This window comes from Parus major, chromosome 4 (genome assembly GCF_001522545.3).
Source record: "Parus major isolate Abel chromosome 4, Parus_major1.1, whole genome shotgun sequence".
Taxonomy (NCBI): domain Eukaryota; kingdom Metazoa; phylum Chordata; class Aves; order Passeriformes; family Paridae; genus Parus; species Parus major.
This window is the reverse complement of record NC_031771.1, coordinates 26,118,359-26,140,241: the sequence shown is the minus strand read 5'-3', so window position 1 is coordinate 26,140,241 and position 21,883 is coordinate 26,118,359. Positions and strand designations below refer to the sequence as shown.

Genomic DNA, 21,883 nt, shown 5'->3' with positions numbered 1-21,883 from the left:
ATTGAGCCTGGGACAATAAAACCATAGAGTCAATAGAGCTATTGATTTCATGGGATGCTATAATCTTGGGGTTCTTTCCCCTTGTTTTACTTCTTTATTTCCCATTGGAGACAAACTCCTCCTTCGTTACCAACACTGCCCTTTCTGCTCGGTGGGAACCAGCAGGTCTCATGTATACCTAAAATATATACCACACCATGTATACCTGTAACCTTATCAGCACAATATTTTGGTCTCCTCCCCTTCCCCCATCCCAGCTGTATTATTTGGTATAGTGAAAGATTCTGCCACTACCCATAGATCTTCCTTTATTGATAATAAAGAGGTGTGCTGTATCTGTAGATGTTGGTCCTGCAGTACAGCAAACAGCTGCAGTGTGTAAAGCCAGTTTCTGGCAGTAGGAAGATGAGCTCTTATTCCAGACCAGTTAACAGATGTATGTACAATTTAGACCACGTTTTTATGTTCTTGAGAGAAGAAATTGAGATGCTTCTCACCTACTTAACTATTGACCAGAGTTTTATTTCAAGAATAGTTACAAAACATCAAGAGATTTTAAAGAACAGTGCTGCTCAGCTGCAAAATTCCATTGCTTCTGTATAGTGTAACACTTGGAAAACGTGATATGAGGAATTCTGTTTTAATGAGTTGGTGGTCGCATTCAAAATGACATTGAGGACATTGAAGATTTAAGCACCGCTTTATATGAGTTTTGAGTTGCAAGTGAAATACAGTTCACTGGTTAGCTTCCACATCTGAAGCACATTCACTCTGTGTTTGTCAAGAGCAAAGCGGGGAATTCACTAACTGCAACTTGTTCAAGCTCTTTAAATCAAATATAAACTATTAGATTTTTTTTTTAGTTTTTGATGTGGATTGAAGTACAGAAAACATAAAGTAATGGCCAAAGTAAGACCCTGTTGTGATTGCTGCAGCAGGGATAGTTTCCCTCCCTCCTGAGTTTATAAACTCCAGCACTTTGCTTTCACACATCTGTCTTCATATGCAGTTATACAAAAGTACAAGAAGAGGTTATGAACAGCTGCCTTCTTCTGAATCCAGCTGTGTTTCCTGGAGGCTTTATTTGCACATCTCTGCCTCCAGCCCACCTTCCTGCTTTCTCCCTCTTTTTCCAGTACTGTCTAGTAGTCTGCCAGAAGTTATTTCCTTCCTTCAGCTTTGCTGGGAAATGGATCCCGTAAATGATCTAACTTGCTTTAGGCAAAGTTAGTTAAGTTTAAAAGGCTATCAAAAGTGATTTAAGCTACCTGGAAAATGTTTTGCATGAGGGAGATGAAAGAGCAGCAGAGCTCTAAGGTCAGTAACCTCTTGCAGAAAGGTGGTGGAATGCCCAGAGGTTAAACGTCTTTAACTGGCCAAATGAACATGTGTCTGTGGTGCATGAAGAGCAGATGTAAGAGCTGCTGTCACTGTAAAGGCCCTCCTGCAATTGCCTGTGCTAGTATCACTACTTTGATTAAAAATCACATGCTGGAGGTTGTAGACAGACACTTGCTTGGCTAAAATCCATGCTACTGGAAACCTTCGTCTCCCCCAGGCAGGTTCCTATTGCCCCTTTGGTGGCAATTATGGCTTCACTGGAACCAGCAGAGCTCCCACACTGGCTGTGGAGCAATCAGCCAGAAAAGCTTAGCCAATTTAAATGGTTGATTTGCACTAACCCAGCTAATTTCACATGAAGTGTATTTATTGTTCCTTTGGTTCTGCAGTGGGGACAGCAGCATCTTCTGTTGGCATAGCTAAACATGGGGGAGCCATGGTACAAATGCTGCGTGGTGACAAATGGGCAGTTCTGTGAAGTAAGGACCCCACTCAGTGCTGTGCCCAACCTTGTGGCTTCAGTTTAGGTTTCCTGTGAGGTGATTTGATGAACAGAGATGAACAAAAGGCTGTGTGAGTATATAATTCAGACAGACGACTGTAAATTAATGAGGCAGTTTGTTCTTCCATAGAAGAAGTACTAGGTACTTTTGTGTCTGTGGATAGGTGGTAACACGGAACTTTATCATCTAAGTCTGGATGGTTTTAAGTATCATGCAACTTCAACATTAATTTGAACTAAGTTCATGTGTCAAACTAGTTCAGTGGGAGTATTTGGATGGTAAATAATTAAGCTTTTGCTGTAAAAGAAGTCAGAGTGCATAGGTAAGTTTTTCATATTAAATCCAAAGTTATTAAATTTGTGGTACAAGTTAGAATCTCACAGATCTATGATTCATCTTTGTGGCAAGGAATCTCAAAAGACTTGGATTTGTGAAAAGCAAATGACATTTTAAAGTCTGAGAGCTACCTCTGAAAACCTTTTGTATGTTTCTACCTTAAATATTTTGGAAAATGTACAGAATTTCTTTCATTGTCATTTTTATAGGTGCATTGTTTGTATTTTCCACATTATTTCAAAAATAATGCATGAAAAAATGTGTTACCTAGAGGCTAATAAACGTTTGGTGCTTGGAACAGATGCACAGGTTTGAATGGACTCAGAGATCTCCAGCTCTCTGTCTTTGCCTGTTATGCTGTCTACACGTGAGTTTTGTGATAAAGTTTGTGGTAGAATCTAAAGTGCCCATAAGGTAACAGATGCAGTAAAAGCTACAAGAAATTTGCCTAATAAGCAGACGGAAAGCAGACACCACTGTGGATGAAATAGAATTAAGCTCCATCCAAAACCTCATCCTGCTAAAGATATTTTATACTGATTTGTTTCAGGAAAGTTCATGATAAAACCTTCAGTGAACTGGAAACAGTGGAGAAATCAGTGTAATGAGCAATCAACATCTGAAGCAACTGACAGGCGATGAGAACACATCAAACACAGTTTTCTGAGAAAGGATGGAAATTACTGAAACTTCACAGTGTTCAGAGACATTGTGGTTCTGTCTTTGTCATGATGGGGTCCTAGATCCCCTGTACTGGATGCTTCATTGTGTTTGCAACCCGTGGGCAGAACCTAATTGTCAGTTACTGACAACAGAGAATGTCCTCTTGAAGTTTTTTGCTTTTGTGAAAAGATTTTCTGCTTCCCTAGTAAAAGACAGGCTTTTAGCTCATTTTTTCTGTTGGGAGTATTTCTGCTTTGTAGGACTTTGCTGACAAGCCTTCAGTGTTGAGTTTTGGACAAATCATCCAAACCAGTGAAGTTATCCAGTTAAAAAAAAAAAAAAAAAAGAAAAAAAGGAGACATCAATCCTGTATCCCTGGAGCCTGTTTTAACAGCTGTACTTTAAACTCAAGAGCTCAGTGAAACTTCAAGAGGAAACATTTTTGATGTTTAATATTAATTAGGAAACCTTCCCCAAAAATGAGGCAAATTAAATTAATTAGGAAATTGTTGTGGTGTTGGCCCTTCATGTGTACTGTTGAAACACAAGCATAACAAGGTGTATGGCAGGTGGAAATACCATAAGGCAAGATATACCTGCAACAGCAGAAAAGTCCTGAAGGAAGGTGGGTAGTGGCTTTTATTCACCAGCCTTGCAGCAATGCTCTTTGCTTGACATATGCCCTTCTCTAGTTTTACATTGGTGCCTCTCTCTTCAATTTCACTCATTGAGTCACCAAATGTAAGTTGGTTTCAGTAAAGTTCTTGGATGTTATCCTGTAAATATATTATGTAAAGCTGTGCAGAAGTCATAAGTGCTGTGTTTCTATCTTGCTTCAGATCTTCAGTGATCCCTGGAAGTATGTTCAGGTTACAAAGGATCTTAGGTAAAAGTTCAGAATGGAATTATACAGCATGTTGCTATGAAGTCTCTTCAGGAAGTCTTTTAGCTTAATCCCAACCCATCTACTATTCTCTTACTGTTCGTATGACTAGTGACTGTTGAAGTCACTTCTGTTGCTGCATCCTGCATTTGGTTCTGGGAGGGAAGAAGTCCTGATTTACATTAGTTTTGGACATGTATGAATGGAAAACTGAAGCAAATGGAAGCATTTTTTTCAGCATACCATGTTTTCTAGTAAGTGGGGTGGATATACAGTGTCAAAGAAGTCAGCCTGAAGGCCTACACTAAAAGAGAAAACCACGGGGAATGAGTTGTTCTCTGAGAATAATGTCAAAAAAAGAATTGAAAATGGTCTTAATTCAAAATAGGAATTGCAAAGAAACAAATTCCCTATCCCCTCTGAAGACAATATGAGAAATACAAAGATATCCCCCATTTGTGAAACAGACAGACAAATTATTATGATGGATGTCAGCTGTGAATAATAGAAAGCACTTATTCTGGTCCATGTGAGTTTGGGCACTGTGTACCAGGAAGAGAGAGAGTACAGCCTCCATTGGCTGTAACGCAGGGAGACACTGAGGCCTTGAAACTGTGGCTAATAGATTTATTCTGGTTAGCTGAAAACATCATCTGATGAGGAACTTATAATAGCTGTCATGGGTTCAGCTATTTCCAAGACTGAAAGTCACCTTCCACTTGGTGACAGAAATTTCCTATTGCAGAGTGTGCTCTAAGTCAGATGAGAAATGTACATCAGACAGCATGGTTTACCAGGCAGAAATTGAATTCTGGGGTGACACCTGGTCTGTGGGTAGCCATCCTCCCTGGTAATCCCTCAATAGGCTGCTGGTCAACCTTTTTATGTTGAGGGAATGGGCAAGGGGCACCAATAAGATGATGATGATGGTGATGATGATGATTATGTCTCTCTCCTTGTCAGGATTTAAGAGAGAATGTCTCACAAAGCTGGCCGTAATCTAGGTGCAATATGTCATTTTTCATAGAACTGGACTAACACAGCTTCTATTCAGGCTGATGAAGATGGTGGTGAGCTAGCTTCATGATTCTGCCTCACCAATCAGATTTGTTATTTCAAGGTTCTTTTCCATACTATGAGATTCAAAATGATGATTAACATTTGGACCTGCAAATGCTCTTTTACCTACACTTAGGGAAAGCAAAAAACTGCTCAATTTAATTGCAGTAAGTTTTTTCAAAAGGGATGTAAGAAGTCAAAATTCATCACTCATGTATTTCTCAACAAAAATCAGGAAGGACACTTTTGGAGATCTTAATGTGAACCGTGTGGAGTTTTTTTCCCTCTGTAAGGACCAGTGCAATAGCAGGACTGCATTTTCAGTCCTTCCAGCACAGCACCAGTTGATTCTCTGTGGGAGTTGTCATGTTTCTTATCCATTAAAGCAGACCCCTTAATAGCTCCTATCACTGCCAGGCAAGCTTTAGAAGTTCAGAGTGTCTCTTATGAGACTTGTTATTATACATCTAATTCAGACAAGTGTGTCTCACAATCACTATTGCATTGTTTCCAAAGAAAATACAAGAATTATCCTTTCCTCTCTGACGCATCGAAGCCCAGCTCAGAGGAGAGCTAAATCTCCTGGCAAGAAGGTTGTGGTAAGATTTGCTATTCAGCTCTGCACTGTGCAAAAGTGCACTTTTTATTTTTATTGTATTGACTAAATACCATTGGATTGGCTGTCAACATTTCACTGTGCATTCTTGACAGATTTTTTCTCTTTAGTGTGTTCCCTCTACATAGGTTGTGTACAATCTTTACGATGCTTTTGGTTGTTGAAGTTCAAAGAGCGATTCTTTTTTCTACAGTAGATAGGAAGAACTACTTTTGGCACCATCTGTAGGCAGTAGAATGAGTAAAAAAGGAACCTCTTTTGAGTAACAAGTTTTCACATGTGGCCTCATTGTAAAAAGAGGAAATACATCCAAAATACAGAGAGAAATCAATATTAAAAGTTTGGCTCTGTTTTGTCTGAAGGTAGCTGTGCTATGAAAAATAAGTGGGGGAATTTTAGCCTGCAGGTTAGGATATAGTTAACCTTGACTATAGGAACTTCAGCATGATGGGAGTTCCAGAGAACAGGATGAATGTGTCTTTGATGCCAGGTCTGTTTGGCTGTAGTTTCCATCTGGCATTGACAGCACCACCTGAGGCAGGAAGGTGGAAGCAGGACCACCACAGTCGCATATGGCTGTTTTAATCATTGGCGTTGAACAGACCTCAGAGCTTGGAGGCGTGAGCTTTGGTCTATAAAGGGTAGAAGTTTTGAGGCCAAACCAGAGATTCTGCAGCTTCTTTTCCCAAGGGGGAGGTATTTTCTTCTATTTCAGTTTAAGCAGAGTTGAACCCAGTCTGCTGTCCCCCTCATAGTGGTAACACATGATGTTGGCCATAGACTTGTTTGGTGGTGAGACCCACTAAGGTTTTAAAAATCTTTATTCTCTAGAAGTGTATTCAAGATCTGAAGCCATATTTTTAAGAGCAAAAATGCCTTTTTAATGAAAATGTGGGGTTATAGTAATGACTTTCCGGTTGGCAAATAATGGATTTACATCAAGCCTCAACTTAAAACATAGTGCTTGGAGCACCATAAATACAAAACTCTATCCTTTCTTATCCCATGTGTAGGAGGAATCCATCACGATTGCAGATACAATGAAGCAGTGGATTTTGACATTTTATTAAAGTTTGGACATGTAATCACTCTTCAATGTTCTGTTCAAAGGAACCTCAGCAGAAAATAGCATAAAATTACCATGCACTGATAATGGAGAGAAGCACTGAACTTCAGATTTACACTCTCATTACTTGTTCCATCACATTCTCAGTTTTTTGTTGTGTTGTCTTTATGGCTTGTGGTGTTCTGAGAGTAAGGTTCCCGTTCATTTTTGGAACTCTAAAAGGACATAAATTATAATGGCTGAATTCTGATATGACAAGGGTTAACAAAAATATAGCAATTCTTTACTCTCAACTCTCAAAAGCAAAGCTGATATATTTTCCTACTGATTTCTTTTCCAAACATAAAAGAAAATTTAACTGTCTCTGACAGTTGATGTAGATGTTGTGTTATATTTCTCTGTGGTAAAATTCTTATATATGTTTTAAATACTAGCATTTGATTCTGGACTCTGATTATAAAGAAAGTCAGTTTCATTGGTAAAGTTACTTTTATAGTTTCTCTCATGAGAATTTTAGATATAAATATTTGTGTAAGTTGCCTTTTTCAAACATCTTGGCACAAGAAACTCAGGTAAAATGGAAGGAAAATTGTTTATGAGGAGAAACTTTCTAATCTGAAGAGAAGTCTATCATGTTTAAAGAAAAAACATGGTTTTACTGATAAAAGAATTATTAAATAAATCCACTAGGTTCACTAAGTAATAACTTTTCGCCTCTTGCAACTGCTGCAACAAACAAAAAAATAATTTACTATTATGACTTTGCTGAAATAGGTGGGAAAGAAATTGCCTGTTCTGTTTATTTACCAGTGAGCAGAAAAAAAAAGGAAAGAAAAATCAGGTATTCAAACAAGTTTAAAAAAAAGCCACAGAGAGAGAGAAAGTTGTAAACTCTTTGTACTGTCTGACTTTGTACTTTTTTGCATATTTGAACTTTCCCTCCCAGGATTTTTTCATATTGCAGATTTCTGTGCATGAGTGGATTTCTTAAAGAGCTTGCAGATACAGGCTTTAAAGGTGTCCTTCAGGTCGGTTAGTAGATGGTCTCAACTTCTGTAAACAGATTACGCTTTATCAAAATGTTTTGGGGTTTTCTTTGAGGGGGGTATTGTCATCTGTGATGGCTTACCACTCTTTGCAGGTATTGGATTTCAATTTGGGATTAAAATCCATTAAAATGGATTTTACTCATTGCTTTTAATGTTTAAAGCAGCAGTAATAGGGTCTTTTAAGATGTTGGGTCCAATCCTGGCAGTACCATGAGGCCCCAGTGAATTCAGCGCACTTATCCTACCAATAGGGAATCCAGTGTATTTTGGCTTCTGTGATTGTGACCAGTTGGTACTGTGAACATGTCATTTCCCAGCTCAGCTAAGTTGGCTGGATAAACTGCCACCCTTTGGGCTACTTGCAGGTATTTGTCATGCATCCTGCCAGCAGTCTTCTGCTGTTTAAGATCTGCCACTTAAGCTGCTCATGTCATCACTTCTTAGCCTGTTTAAGGAGAAAAACGTGCATTTATTGCCAAAGATCTACTACTATATATAGTTGTATAAGCCAGTTTAGCTCACTGACTGAAATCTGTTAAGGAGAGGAGAGTAGTTTCTTCTAGTACAGCTATATCCAGCAGAGAATATGCCCATGGCTTGCCATTTTGAGAGCTGGTTTTGACAAGTTTGCTTATGAAAGGTATGCTGTCTTACAGTGAAGAATGTCTGTAGAGAGGTGTGGGCATTTCCTTAGGATGAGATGGCAGTAGGCATGAGGAATGCTTCTGGAGCAGACAGGACTCTGATCTAGAACTGTTCTTGATGTAAAGCATGTTTGGTTGTCAGTAGTCATCTTCACATATATTTGGAGATGGGATTTGAACTGGTAAAAGCATGGTATCCTCCTCTTCCTAAAGATTTATTTCCTTGTCAACTGCAGTTTTCTACTGATGTTGTCTAAAGTCACCCTCTCTGCTCTGCCTAGAGGCACTGATGTGGAGAGAGTGTGTGCTTGCACACTTGGTGATCCCACCCATGGACTCCAAGCTTGTTTCCAACCAAAAGGTGGGAATGGCAATGTGAAGAAGCAGTCTTGATTCCTAGCCAGGTTTTTAGTCTGTTTCACCTCTAGGTTAAGCCCTCAGCTTGTGAGCCCCTCAGTCCATTTGGTCCCTTTGAGCTGGGGTCTTTACCATGTCTCTAAGCAGATCTTTGAAAGGGCAAGTTTATTATGAGGAATATTGATGTTATTTGACAAACCTTTGTTATACACATTGAACTGTCTGTTCCCTTCCTTTCCAGCTTCAAGATCACTCTGAAAAGTGCTAACAAATTAGGAGCTTCTTGAAATTAGCTTAACATGAAGAAGCAAATATACTCAATTCAGTTACTGGTTTAATGCAGATCAAGATAATATTCTCACCTCATTCCCAAACGCCCCTAAAGGAATAGTGCAATTCCACCATGGCATCCATACAGATAAAAGGTAGTATAACTGCATTATTTGGAAATTACTGCAAGCTACTCCTCTTTTCCTTTTCATTTAAAGACATTTTGAAGACACTAATGCTGTGGGGAGGTAGGCTTAACATCTGAGCACTGGGAAATTTTTTCTTAGTTGTGTGTTCTTCCAGAATATTTCTGAGAACTGTGGTTTTGTTTCAGGGAAATGAAATGTTGGAAGAACTGCTGGAAGGTTTAGAAAGGCTTGTCAGGGGCATAAAATAGTTAATTTGCCTTCCTGAAATTCTTGTGTTGTCTGGAAGACGTCAGCTGATAATTTCTTTTAGAGGTTTTGGTTGGGCAGGACCAGATTTATCCAGATCTGGGTGTTATTGCTCAAACTTTTGTTAGATAATGGAAGCTGGATATATGATAGTGGCCTGGCTGGACAAACCTGCAGTAGCCTTTGACTCTCTTGTTGATACCATCAGCAGGTTGGTTTGCATGGTGGAATCTTATTTGGAGACCAGTTACACATTCTGTTTCATCAAGGGCTAAGTCAGTACCTCAGCAGTGAGAAAAGATGAAGGGTATATGAACCGTTCCTTGGGATCTCTCTAGATGTCACATACCCTTGAGCACAGATTCTCCTCCGGAGCTGAAGACACTTTGATTGCTTATTTATATATTTAGGTAGATAAAAACCCAGAAAAATGTTAACTGCCAGTTGCAGATATAGAAAATACCCTTCCAAAAGATCAAGAGGGTTGAATTTGGTATGCTGGTTGTTTTCACAGCCTTGACTGCTCCTTAGCCTGGTATCCATCCCCATTCTCATACTTGGATATCTGCTAAATTTTTAAGTTAAGAGTTCCACTTCCTATTGCAACAAAAAGTATAGTTTCTGTGGAGGTGAAGGAGGCATTATGATTGTTTTTCACACCTTTTTTTTTAATTCTGAGGTGGTTTCTTTTAGTACAGCAGTCTCTTTAACCTCAGCATACACTGCCTCTGCTTAGAAAACAGTGTTAGTATCACAGCTCTTCACAACAGATACCTTTTAGATTGTAATAGATGTCCCCTGGAAATTGGAAATGGGAAATGAATTGCGTTTTCTGGGTCTTGGCACTATTGACCCATGCTTTAGATCAGTGCAGGCTCTGAATGAGTCTTCCTCTTTCTCCTTTTCCCCATTTAGCCTGTAATACTGAGCAGCTAACCCAGCTTACTGGTCACTTTTCTATATCCTTTCGGAGAGCCACACAAAACTGCCAGCTGTAAAAGCAAAAGCCCACCATTCCTAAAGTAGATGCACATAATATGGTAATGTAACCAGCTATCATGAACAGGAAAGTGAACAAATCCCAGTTAGTGTGAGTGTTCTTGCTTCTCAGTATGTACACCCGCTGAGTCACATTTAACTTTCCTCTGTGATACGGCAAATTAAGTACTTAACATTTTTTCCCCAGGTATTTTGCATAAAGAAGCACAAAGCTTGTTCAGGTTTTCTGGTTAAGAGGATACTACCCTGAGAGCACCTATTGTGCTCTTCAGGACTGAGTAGCCCACACATCTTGCTACAGATGTGAGGCTTGTCTGTCTCAAAGGAAGCAAATTTCAGAGGGCTCTTTGAAGGACTGTGCTGATAAGGAGGCTGACATCCCTATCTTAAGTTGAAACGTACCTTATTGTTTTAGCTTTTAACCCAGTAGTCTGCACTACCTAAAATGCCTGAATTACAGGGAAGGTTAGTATCTTCTGCTGTCTTTTCCTTGACAGGTTGATTGCTCAGTCTAAACTTGAGGCTGTTGGATTCCCTTCTTAAACAACTGTCCACCAAACTTTCTGTGTATTAATCAGAATCAGTAAATATTAGCATGTTGTGCATAAGGCACTTGAGAAGACTGTTGCTGCAGTTTTTTGGAAAACCCCAAGAGCTTTGCCATATGACTGTAGCATTCTCATGCTGACTTACTTAGGGGGAACACCTTCATTTTTTTCAGTCTTGCATAGCAGAGGATGAGAGCTGCTCAGTGCAGTGTTGCATGTGAATCTGGAGACCACCCGCTGTTCCGAAACATAGGGAATTAAAATGATTTGTAACCAGGAGGGACATTGGATAAAGTTTGCCAGAAATCTAGTAGGAACCGAAATAAAAGAGTCCCTAGTAGAGGTCAACCAATTCAGCTTTTGGAATCGACGTAGTGTAGGAGTTCCTAATCCCTCTGGTGATAGTGGTCTGCCTTCTAATTTTAGTCTCTTTCAGTTTACTTGTAAAGCACAATAGACCAGTGGAAAAAATCTGCATTTTAAAAAAAGTTTTTAAAGAGCAGGCATGAGTCATACCTGTCCCTGCAGGCTGTTAAAAAGCTGCCAACAGTTAGCTGGGAAGAAGTGTATTTAAACTGTGTTCATGCCAATTTAAATCACTTTATTCAAAAGCATGAATGAGGTTGTAGTATTCCATTAAGACTGTTGTTATCAAATTTTAATGAGGAACTATATTTACACAAGCAGCAAATGAGTTCTTCCCAGAATTTTATTTTTAATCAAATATTCCTAAACATTGTCTATGATTTTACAAGGGACAAAAGTGAACATTGTACAATCTTGTCCCAGAGGGGAAATTCAGCTAACAACTGGGCTGTGTTTAAATAACTGCATAGAAATTGAAATTTAGGTTCATCAGCGAGTGATCTGGTCAGTGGCTCATAGCGTGTTTTGTTGAAGGTAGGTAGTAAAATGGGGATTTTTAAATCAGGTCTGGCCAGTTTTCAAGGCACAAGTATGTTCTGCATCTGAAATTAGACTAAAGGGAAGAGTCCACGTGATGTGTGAAGCTTGTGTCGAAGGTTAAATTAAAAGGGACCTAACTAATGCTAGTCTGCACTTTGATTTTTTGCCAACTTTCTGATCAAAAAAATGAGACTTCTGCTAAATACCAGACTGCAGGCTGGTGCTCTCATCCGCCTCCCTCCTGCTTCCCTTTCCCACTTCCATTCAGTCTCTCCCTGTCACATCAGCAGGCCTATGACATACAGCAGGATATTTTTCCATTTCTGTGAGAAAGATTGGCATACATAAACCAGTTTGGCACTGATTGAATATTAGAGATGGAGTATGATAATAAAGGGAAAGTGGGTAAAAAAATCCCTAGAGATTTGTCAGAACATTGCTGGCATTGCTCAAGCAATGTTATAGCTAATAACAAGCTTTAGTAGTTGCTTTCAGCAAAATAAAAGGAATAGGAACTAGGACATATATTTGCACAGGCTTTATTACAGAATCTTAAATCTCTCGTCTAGTGTACTAATTTCAAATAACAGTTTGCAATATTTTGTATTTATTTCCTCTCCATTTTAAAATAGTTTTAAGATACTTCCCTGTGCAGCCAACCACATTGGTGACATGGATGATTCCTTGGCATTTTACTTTGTAGCATTTAATTGGTAAATCAGTAACATTAGATGGACTGCATTTCCTTAAATAATTGGATCTTATATTTCCTTAAATAATTGAAATACTGAGTCTCCATAAACTTACAAACTTCAAAACCATGGTTGCCATCTAATTTGGTGGTTACAAGTGAATGGAACAGCAAACAAAAAAATTTTGAAATCTTTAATTTACTCCATCCTGTCTATAAATAAAAAAATTGTAAGCTTCAAAACCCAGGAGTTTAGTTAACTGTCTTGCTGTTTAACCCACAGTGAATGGATTGGTTTAGGGAGCACATCAGTTCCATTACACTGATCTGGCAAGTTTACAGAAGTTTTTAGAGAAATGGTTAAATATGTGAAGTCTGAAGTTATGAGAAGTTTGCAACATGCAGTTTTCCTTGAGAGCAGAAACAGGAGTTTTTGACTAGTAGTTTCTTTGATTCAAGTAGAAATGTTACAGCTTTATAAAGGAAGCATAAGCTTTTATTGAACAAAATGCTTTCCCAAAAGAAGCTTAGACATAACAGTGGACAGGTATGGTAATTTTCTTTCTTTAAGCTGTAGTTCTTCGGTTTTGTAGGGGTAGCACTGTTTGAAAATATCTCTGAAACATTGAAATGTGCCACCTATTTTGTACTTCTTGAATTCTATGAAACATCTGTTACAAAGAGTTGTGTTGGTAAAGCTAAATCCAGTGTAAAAAAAAAATAAATTAGCAATTGCCATCCCTCTCATCTGGATGAGGGATTAGTTACCCAAAGTTGTGCAGTGCTCTGTCTCTTGTAGAGGCAGGCAAGCATAACTGTGTGGTTTCTAGACTGGAAGCACCTGTTTGGGGAAGAATGTTTTTAGATGGGGCAGGTTTGCAGGCCTGCTTGCTCTGCCTGTAGCCCATTTTGACATGCAATTGCACAGCATAAGGTTAATGACAGTGGGTTAGCAAGCCTTCAAAGCATCTGGTGTGTCTCCGGGATGCCTGGCATTCCTTTCTGCTCTGCAAAGGTTTGGCATCCATCCTCCACTGCAGGAAGAATGCACTCAGGAGAAACCAGCTCACAGGGCTCCCCCAGGCCTCTGGAGAGGGGAGAGTTGTCATGGCAATAAATCATGAGGGTTCATGGCAAAAGAGTAAATCCCCTTCTCTGTGCTCTACCGTAGGCGTGGGTTGGGTGAGAAAAGGAAGCAGGTAGAATGTGCAATTTTCCCTTTTATAACCACCACTGCCACTTAATGCTAGGGCAGAGTGTCTGTCATGGGAAAGTGACCATTTCCCTGTACCAGAGACACTCTGGGCTGCAAGGAGTCTGTGTCCTACCAGGTGTTAGTGCTGATCAGACTGACTTGACTGTCCCGGGACTCACCGAGCATTCTGTAGCCAAAGGCAGTGTAGGCAGAACTGAATCTTCCCTGCAGAGGTGGCTTCCTGCTGCTCTGCAGATGTGGGCAAGAATGGCAAAGGAAACATCAAATATCCTCTAGATAACTTGCTGGTACATGTATTAGACAAAGCAAAGAAGCATTACTGGACCTGGGGCTCACCACTGTGAAGGAGCTTATTAGACAGGTCAAGACTGGAAACAGCCTAGGCTGTAGCCACCATGCCCTGACTGAGTTTCTGATCTTGAGGAACACACGCCTGACAAAGAGCAAAGTCAGGACTGTGAGCTCCAGAAAAGTAAACTTTAAGTCCTTTAAAGAATTAGTGGATGAGATCCCCAGGGAAACTGACCTTAGGTACAGAGGAGCTGACCAGAGCTGGCAACTCAGTTGACACAACAGAAGGATGGGATCCTCCATCCAGAGGGACCTGGGCAAAGTTAGGAAGTGGACCGATTAGAACCTCTCAAGGCTGGGAGTCCAAGTGCAAGGTGCTGCATCTGAGTCAAGGCAATCCAGACATGAGTACAGACTGGGAGACCTCATTGAGAGCAGCCCTACAGAGGAGGACATGGTGGACAGAAAGCTGAATGTGAGCCAGCAGCATGCTTGCATCCCAGAAGGCCAGCCGTGTCCTGGACTGCATCAAAAGCCCCGTGGGCAGCAGGGTAAGGAGGGGATTCTGCCTCTCTACTCCACTTGCAGTGCTGCGTTCAGCTCTGGAAAAGCACAAGAAAGACATGAACATGTTGCAGAAAGTCCAGAGGACACCATGAAGAAGATGATCAGGGGGCCGAAGCACTTCTGTGAAGACAGGCTGAGAGAGCTGGGGTTGTTCAGCCTGGAGATGAGAAGGCTCCAGGGAGACTTCAGTGTAGCCTTTCAGTTCCTCAAGAAGGTTTATAAAAATATGGGACTCACTTTTTATATAGGCAGGTAGTAACAGGACAAAGAGGAACAGAGTCAAACTGAAAGAGGAGAGATTTAGGTTAGATGTTTGGAAGAAATTCTTTACCCAGAGGCCCTTAGGGAGTCACTTCCAGAGAAGTTATGGTTGCCCCATCACTGGAATTGTTCAAGGCCAAGTTGGATGAGGCCCTGAGCAACCTGATCTAATGGGTGGCATCCCTCCCCACGATGGGAGAGGTTGGAACTAAATGAACCTGAAGGTCCCTTCCAACCCTGGCCTTTATATGACTCTGTGACTCTGTGTCCTGCAGTCCAGATGTCCCCTGCCTTGTAGATGCTTGAACATTGTATGGGAAAAATGCTTCCCCTGAATTCCAGGGAGGGAGAAAACATGGTTGAGGATGGAAAAGGAAAGGATTTATAAGGTGGGACAATAAGTCTTGTTAGACTTTGGTGCTGTGGAGAGGGCAGGAGGGAGGAAACTACTGGGGAAATACTGGGCCAGAAGATTGATACAGGAAGCACAGGGCAAGAGAATGGAGGACAATGGGGATGGTCCTTACAGAGAAACAAGGAGGAGGAAAAGATGGAGAGAGCCCAGGAAATTCATACACATTCAACAGAACAATCGCCTCCAAAGCTGAGACTAAAGGACCCTACACTTCTGTTACCAGCAAACTGCCCTGGCACATCATGTTTCACCTTCCTCTAGGGCTTTGGCACCAAAGGTGCATCCTGCTGTGTTCCTCACTGCTGGTTACCCGCAGTGGTGGGGCGTCGCGGGGGGCTCAGGCTGTGTTCCGTGTCACTGGCACTGGATAGGGAGTCAATGCGTTGCCACATGATGGGTGAATTCCCTTGCTGCTATAAAATGGATGCCGGGATGCCGTGCCTAAAACATTGGAATGTTTGCATTTGCAAACTTGATGCATGTGCACAGGTGGATAACAATGTATAATAAATCACAACCTCAGACACTGTTTGTTTCCACAGAATCTCTCTTATTTAGTATGTACCATGCACAGGCTGTCTTGTTAAGCAGCTTTTTGGAGCAAAAGCATCTTATTCCTGTCATTTCAAATTCTTTTGAATGCTTGGGTTTGTAACCTTTATACCCCCTTTAGGTAAAACAGGTAGGAAAAGAGATTTGACATTTTTAATAGTTTTTTCTTTACATTCCTCCTAAATCCTTCTGGTTTAATCTGTAATTCCAGGAATTCTTCTTTCTGTAGCCTAAAGACTCACAACTAACCCCTTCTCATTCTCATGTACCACAATTGACAACAGAAACTATTTTGTAAATAAATTTGTATAGATTATGCCAGATAAACAAGCACTTCTCTTGGCAATTAAAATTAACCTATCTCTAAAAAAAAAAAAAAAAACTTAACAGAAAACAGCAGTAGATACCAGTCCTCCATTTGTATTCAGTGTAAAGGACAGACATTTTTGGAAAGCCTTCCAAGTCCAAGCCTACATTTCTTTTTCTGTACAAAGGTGATTTGCTAACCTACTTATATTTGAGTGAAAACAGTTTGAACATTGGTGTTCAAAAGCAGAAATGCACACTTCTCCAATTTGAAAACATTCTTGTCAATATAAACAAAACAACTGAGCTCTCTGGTTGAAATCTTGAAAAAAAGGAACTGATCCCTATTAATTTTTTTGGATATTGTGTCTGTCACGTGTTGATCAGCAAGGAGGGCTTGTGCTTTGTATGCCTAAGAATAGTCTGTAGTGCATGGTTTTCTAACTTTATGGACTATTGTCACATGCAGAATCTGTGAAACGACTGTAGTAGGAATATAAGGTAAAATCAATTTAAAACGACCCCAGGCAGTGACTGCTATCTTGATATTGTGCCAGCAGAACACCCTGTGCCCAGGTGGCACTGGTTGCTGCTGTGGTGTGGCAGCTGCTGCCCTTGACTTCAGCGGTGTGTACGGATATCTGGGAGAAGAGTGGGCCGAGGGAGGAAAGTGGATGGGATGTGTGGTGCCAGCTTCCTCCACGGTGCAGGTGTGGGAGCCACGGCTTGCAGGGGCTGCTCTGCGGGGCCACTCGGGCTCGTACAGTGTGTAACGGGCAAGGTCATCGCTCCAGGAAATTTAGGAATGTCCTTTGGTCTCTGAAGCAACTGCTGCTGTGACTCAGAAGCACAGACTGGTTCAATGTGAACTTGAGTGATTAGCACAGCTATTACTGCATCTATAAATAGAATTCATCTTACAATATATTAAGTTTAATGATATAATAAATAGATTACAGTTAACTTTAATAGGAGCACAATGAATGGAGACGCAGTTCTTATGAAGAGCTGCTGCCATTAGAGAATGTTTTGCAAGATCTATTATATGTAATACCTTTTCCTTTGAAAAATGAATAATCTTACAATACTGTGTAAAAACAAAACTCAAAAAAGCAACTAATAATGTTCTTGTTGCACAGAAAGCAGTGAAGGATGTGAAAGTGCAGGTTGCATTATTAACCTTAACTCTGCTCCTTATGAATATGCACTATGAAAAAAATGTTTATTATATGCTAATATTGCTAGTTTTAAAACAAACCATATATTTCTGTGTAGAAAACTTGCATGTGGTTACTGTCACAGGGAATTAAAAGCAACAGGAAGCTTAGCTGCACTGATATTTTATTTTAATTTATCTTTTTCTTTAACAAGAAGAAAAATGCTTTGGGAAGAAAAACGTTCTGTTTTTGTTAGTTTTATTCAGTGAAATAATACAGAGTTCTAATGAGACAAGCTTCCTGGTGTTGCAACATGACATGTTTTAAAGAAGGTTGGCATTACACCCCCTGCCTGCAGTTCACCTTGTTGTGCTTGTTTTGTGGTAAATATTTGAGTGTCCATTTCCATTTATCACAGACTGAAGTATATTTTTCAATGCAAATAAGTTGTTCTGGTGATAATACAGTCCTCTGGGTTGGGAGGACAAAGCCCAAACCCTGCAGTTCTTTGCCTTTTTCACCTAGGGCTGTAGTTTTGTAAGGATTCAAGGAAAGGTAGCTTTTCTGGGGGCCTGGGGAGGTTAAAAAGGAGAGAGTGGGCTGTACCTCTTGCCATGCAGGCACGGATTTGTGTGTGTGGCTGTGCAGTGAGGGCGATGAGGAATCTGACCTGGCTGGAAAATAGCCTAGCAAAAAGGTGACCCGAGGTCAGTTGCCACTATAGTTGACCACAGAGCCATACAACGAAGGCTGTGGTGGCACCTGAGAAGGTGATGCAAGCATAGAAATGAATGGCCAAGGGCAGCACAAATGCAGGAACTGTTTGGTTTTTTCTTCTTCCCAGTAGCTTTGCTGGCTTAAATGCACATGAAGCTGTAGCTGAGAAAGTGATGCCTCTAGGTGTAAATAATAGGCTTATCCTCTCTGCATGGGACACTCGGGTCATAGTTCCTCATACCTTTTTCTCAGTGGTGTAGCTGGCTCAAGGAGTTTGTGCCCTGCCTGTGAATTGCTCATTTGCTTCTGCTGGCTCAGTTGTTTGTGAAAGCATGGTGGAAATTTAAACTAGCAACTAGTTCAAAAAGAAAGAAGAAAGAAAACCTCAAGGGTAAAAACTTAAACCCATCTCTCTTCACCCTGCATCAGTTAATGAATCTGGTTCACAGGGTGTTTCTACAGATGTTTGTTCCTGCAGAAATAAGGGCAAGAGCCGTTTGGGGACGGGAATGAGCAGGTGAGACCGGGACATCTTTAAGCTGGTGTTATCACCATGCATGGATCTGTTCCTTCCACTAATGGGTGTATGACAGCTTTGGCTGTTCTCCTTTAAAATAACCTAAGCATCAAAGCATATGCTGCAAGTTCTGTGCCCAGCTACAGGGAACCAGCAAAGAGGACAGGATGTATGACCTTCAGAGGGGAGATCTGCTCTGCTGGAGACACAGTGATGCTGTATTACATTAAGCCTGTCTGTGAAATCTCCCTGCTCTTAAAACATAATTTGAAGTTTATTATAAGCATCCAGTGCTGAAATCTGTTATATACACTTCATGTTTAAATCCTTTTCAAAGCTATTTTTATAGCCATTAACTAGCACACCTTTTGAATTCTATCGTAATCTATTTAGAACTCTATTTTTTTAAAGGCAAGTATTTTAAGGAAGTGGTTTATGGGAAATCTCTGCTATAGATATATACCTTTAAAATGTTATTTGTAATCAAAGTTCACACTATTCTAATAGGATCAGGATTTATAAAGAAATATTAATTGATTTTTTTCAGTTGCTACCAATGACATTTCCTTCCCTGCAGAAACAAAGCTTAAAGTCTTTTTACAATTTTGTTTGACTACAGTACCTTACTTTGCATGGAAATCACGGATAATCATGTGTGAGGAATTTCATTTTGAAAGCAGTCTTCAAAATGCTTTGCCAAGAAGCATTATACAGTTAGTGAAACAGTTCTGTATTACCTATCATACTTCATAATATGTATTCTCCACTCCACTTAAGTGAGCTTTGGAAGGCTTCATGCAACTTAATGTAATGCCTCTCTGTGTCCTTCCTCCCATAATAGAGTTACTGTTGCTTTCACTACTTCCTCCCGAACCTTAAGTTCATCAGTCTTCTAAAAATACATCATTTATCATTAAGCTGCTGATCAGTGCACGTTGCAGTGTCCAGAATTGCTTGTGCTACACTTGAACTACACATGATCATAAGTGTAAATTTCTTCCTCTAACTTTGTTGAGGCAAACATGCAGGAGTGAACCTTTCTAAGCTTGCTGCACACATTAGAAATAAATTGAGCAGAAATTCTTCTATCTGAACTGCTTTCAGGGAGCCAAGTTGCTTTTGTTCTTCCCTCATAGCTGTAATGTAGCAGCTGTTGGTCACAAACTGGTGCACCTAAATTCATTTCAGCATCAGTACTAATGGTATCTTCTACATAGTTACACCTGTGTGATAGGTGCATCCTACACTGTACCCTTGAGCTTCCTCAGTCAAATACCCATTTTCTTTAACTGGTGAGTGTGCTAAACCTTTGTCTCACCCTGCCCACAGATCTGGAATTTACCCATAAAATACTTCCAGCTCAGCAACTGGGATGCACACTAATAAATCTCAGATCTGCAGCCTGTAATGCTGCTGCCTAGCCCAAACTGAACTGGGAGAAACTGTGAGAACACAGGATTTCTATAATCCTAGTGGCTCACTTGTTTAATTTAATAAGAGTTCAAAAAGAAAAAGATCTGACAACAATAGCAGTGCCTTTTTGTAGTGGAAAGGCTTACCCTGAATTACTTTGAAACATGTTAAACACTTGCTATCCTGTGGAATATTTTTCTCCTTTTCTGAGACCTTACACATGTTGGCCTCTAGCATGTGTCTTTCTCATTGAGTGAATGGGAACTTAGGCTTTTAAATGTAGGTGTCCTAAGCTAAGCTGTAGTTAAGTGTCTAAAGCAGATGGCAGAAGTATCTCTCTGTGGGGCCAGATTCTTGCCTGAATGGGAGCATTTGGCAAATTAAATGAAGTATGTAGTTGGATGAATAGGTCGAATATAGAAGACAAAGTGCTGGCTGCTGCAGCTGCCCAAACTATATTACCAAGCAGAAGGGGAGTGTTTAAAGCCTAAGTGTGTCCGAATTTGAGAAAGGGGAAAACAACTAAGCATGACCGCTCTTCTCAGGTCATCTTCACTGTGTCCAGGGTAAATCTCGCGCAGCTAAGGATTTGGCCCCTCCCGATTAGGATGTTTGATTTCCTGGATAGAAAAAAAACCCCGCAATCCTATTAGACAACACAGAAAAATCCCTCTGAAATGTTTCTAAAGGAGTCAGTCTGCTAAGCGTCTGCTAAATGTGCAGAGTACACAGAATCCCTTCTGGCACTGTCTTGAATGATGCATTTACCAATATTAATGGAGATACCAAACCATATTGCTCCGCAGTTCCTCCTGCACACATTGTGCTCCCGACGCACATATGTGTGTATGTGAAATGCCAATTATGGTTTTTGCATTCCCTGGTTTAAGTGCCAGTGTTTTTTTTCAAAATGCTGACTGGCCATTACCACAGCCAGACCGTCCTGTGGTCTCTCCACTCAAAAATGTTTCTCCAACTAAAAAAAAAACAACAAAAACACCCAACAAAAAATGTTGTTTCTTTGGTCTGTTGCACTGTAATCTCCGTTCTTCTGGGGATTATATAGCTCTGCGGGTGATTTCTGTAATTCATTCTAGTCTTTCATTAGAAGTAATAGACGGTCTTAATTACAGCATGCCACATGACAAACTGGTAAAGGTGCTAGAAATGTTGCCAACAGGAAAAGAATTGGATGCTGTGAATTTTTTTTAATTAAGAGTTGGCAGTACTGACGGGAAATAAGATTGGACTTGTGTCCACTGAAAACTATGTAATTTTGGTGTAGACATTTTTCTAAATGTCAGGAATTGTATGTTATTTGTGGTTTTAAGAACTTGAAAAATTATTGTCAGCTTAAACAAAGTAAGACCAACCTTTGAAATTAAACATATACCAGACAGGGAAAGAAACATGGTAACTTTTGATTTTTCTCTTTGCATTGCTTTAAACTGTAGTCTTCCTCAGTGTACCTTAATTTGTGATGAATGTTTGCTTTATACCATTAAGTATTCTTGGTGTGTAAAGTTACTGTAGTAAATATTATTTCAAATGTTGGTAGAGATGTAAGTGAATGCATCTTCTTTGCTACTTGCTGTCAGGCTTTCAAAAGCACCTGCAGGGTTGGGGTCCCATTCCTCCACCTTTGTATTTTCCCAGAAGGCACAGGGTGAAGCTGTGTGACTGCAATCTTCCCAGGTTAGGCAGTTCCACATTACATTTGCAAAACCTTAATTAATTAATTTCCTACTAGGGAGAGTGTGGTGCATTCATTACACAATTTTTTTCTGAGAACAGGGTGGTTTTCAAAGTCAAGGGAGACTGAGAAAGTCCATTCTAGAGAGGAATTTAGAAGTAGGAGTCTAACAGTAGGTGCCCTCAGCCTTTGGTGGAGCACATTCTTCTCCAATAACTAGGGAAAGCCTAAGCTATGGTTAGGCATTTTGGGGAAGAGCAGACATCCAACTAGAGTAATTTTGCAATTACCCAGAGCCAATCAAACTTAGTTTGAGAAATGGGAATGTTTCTTTATTTGTAGAGAATCAAAATTGGGACTACTACAGAGAAAAATATAAAAAGGTGAGAGGCAGAGCCATAACCATGTGCAATTTTTGGGTTTTGCTCTGAGAAAGGCAGATTGCTAGATGA

General features: G+C 40.2%; 1 protein-coding gene across 4 annotated transcripts in view; it reads left to right on the top strand.

The window, feature by feature from the left end:
- The window catches only part of FBXW7 (F-box and WD repeat domain containing 7), a 99,004-nt gene that overhangs the window by 41,447 nt on the left and 35,674 nt on the right, over positions 1–21,883 (top strand). The window contains exon 2 of one of the 4 annotated variants that reach the window (XM_033513514.1): positions 2,731–3,352. The exons of the other annotated variants lie outside the window; for them this stretch is intronic. Coding sequence (XP_033369405.1) covers positions 2,731–2,742 — 12 coding nt within the window. The 3' untranslated portion in view covers positions 2,743–3,352. Of the gene's footprint in view, positions 1–2,730; positions 3,353–21,883 lie in introns of those variants that run through there. 4 annotated transcript variants of the gene reach the window in all.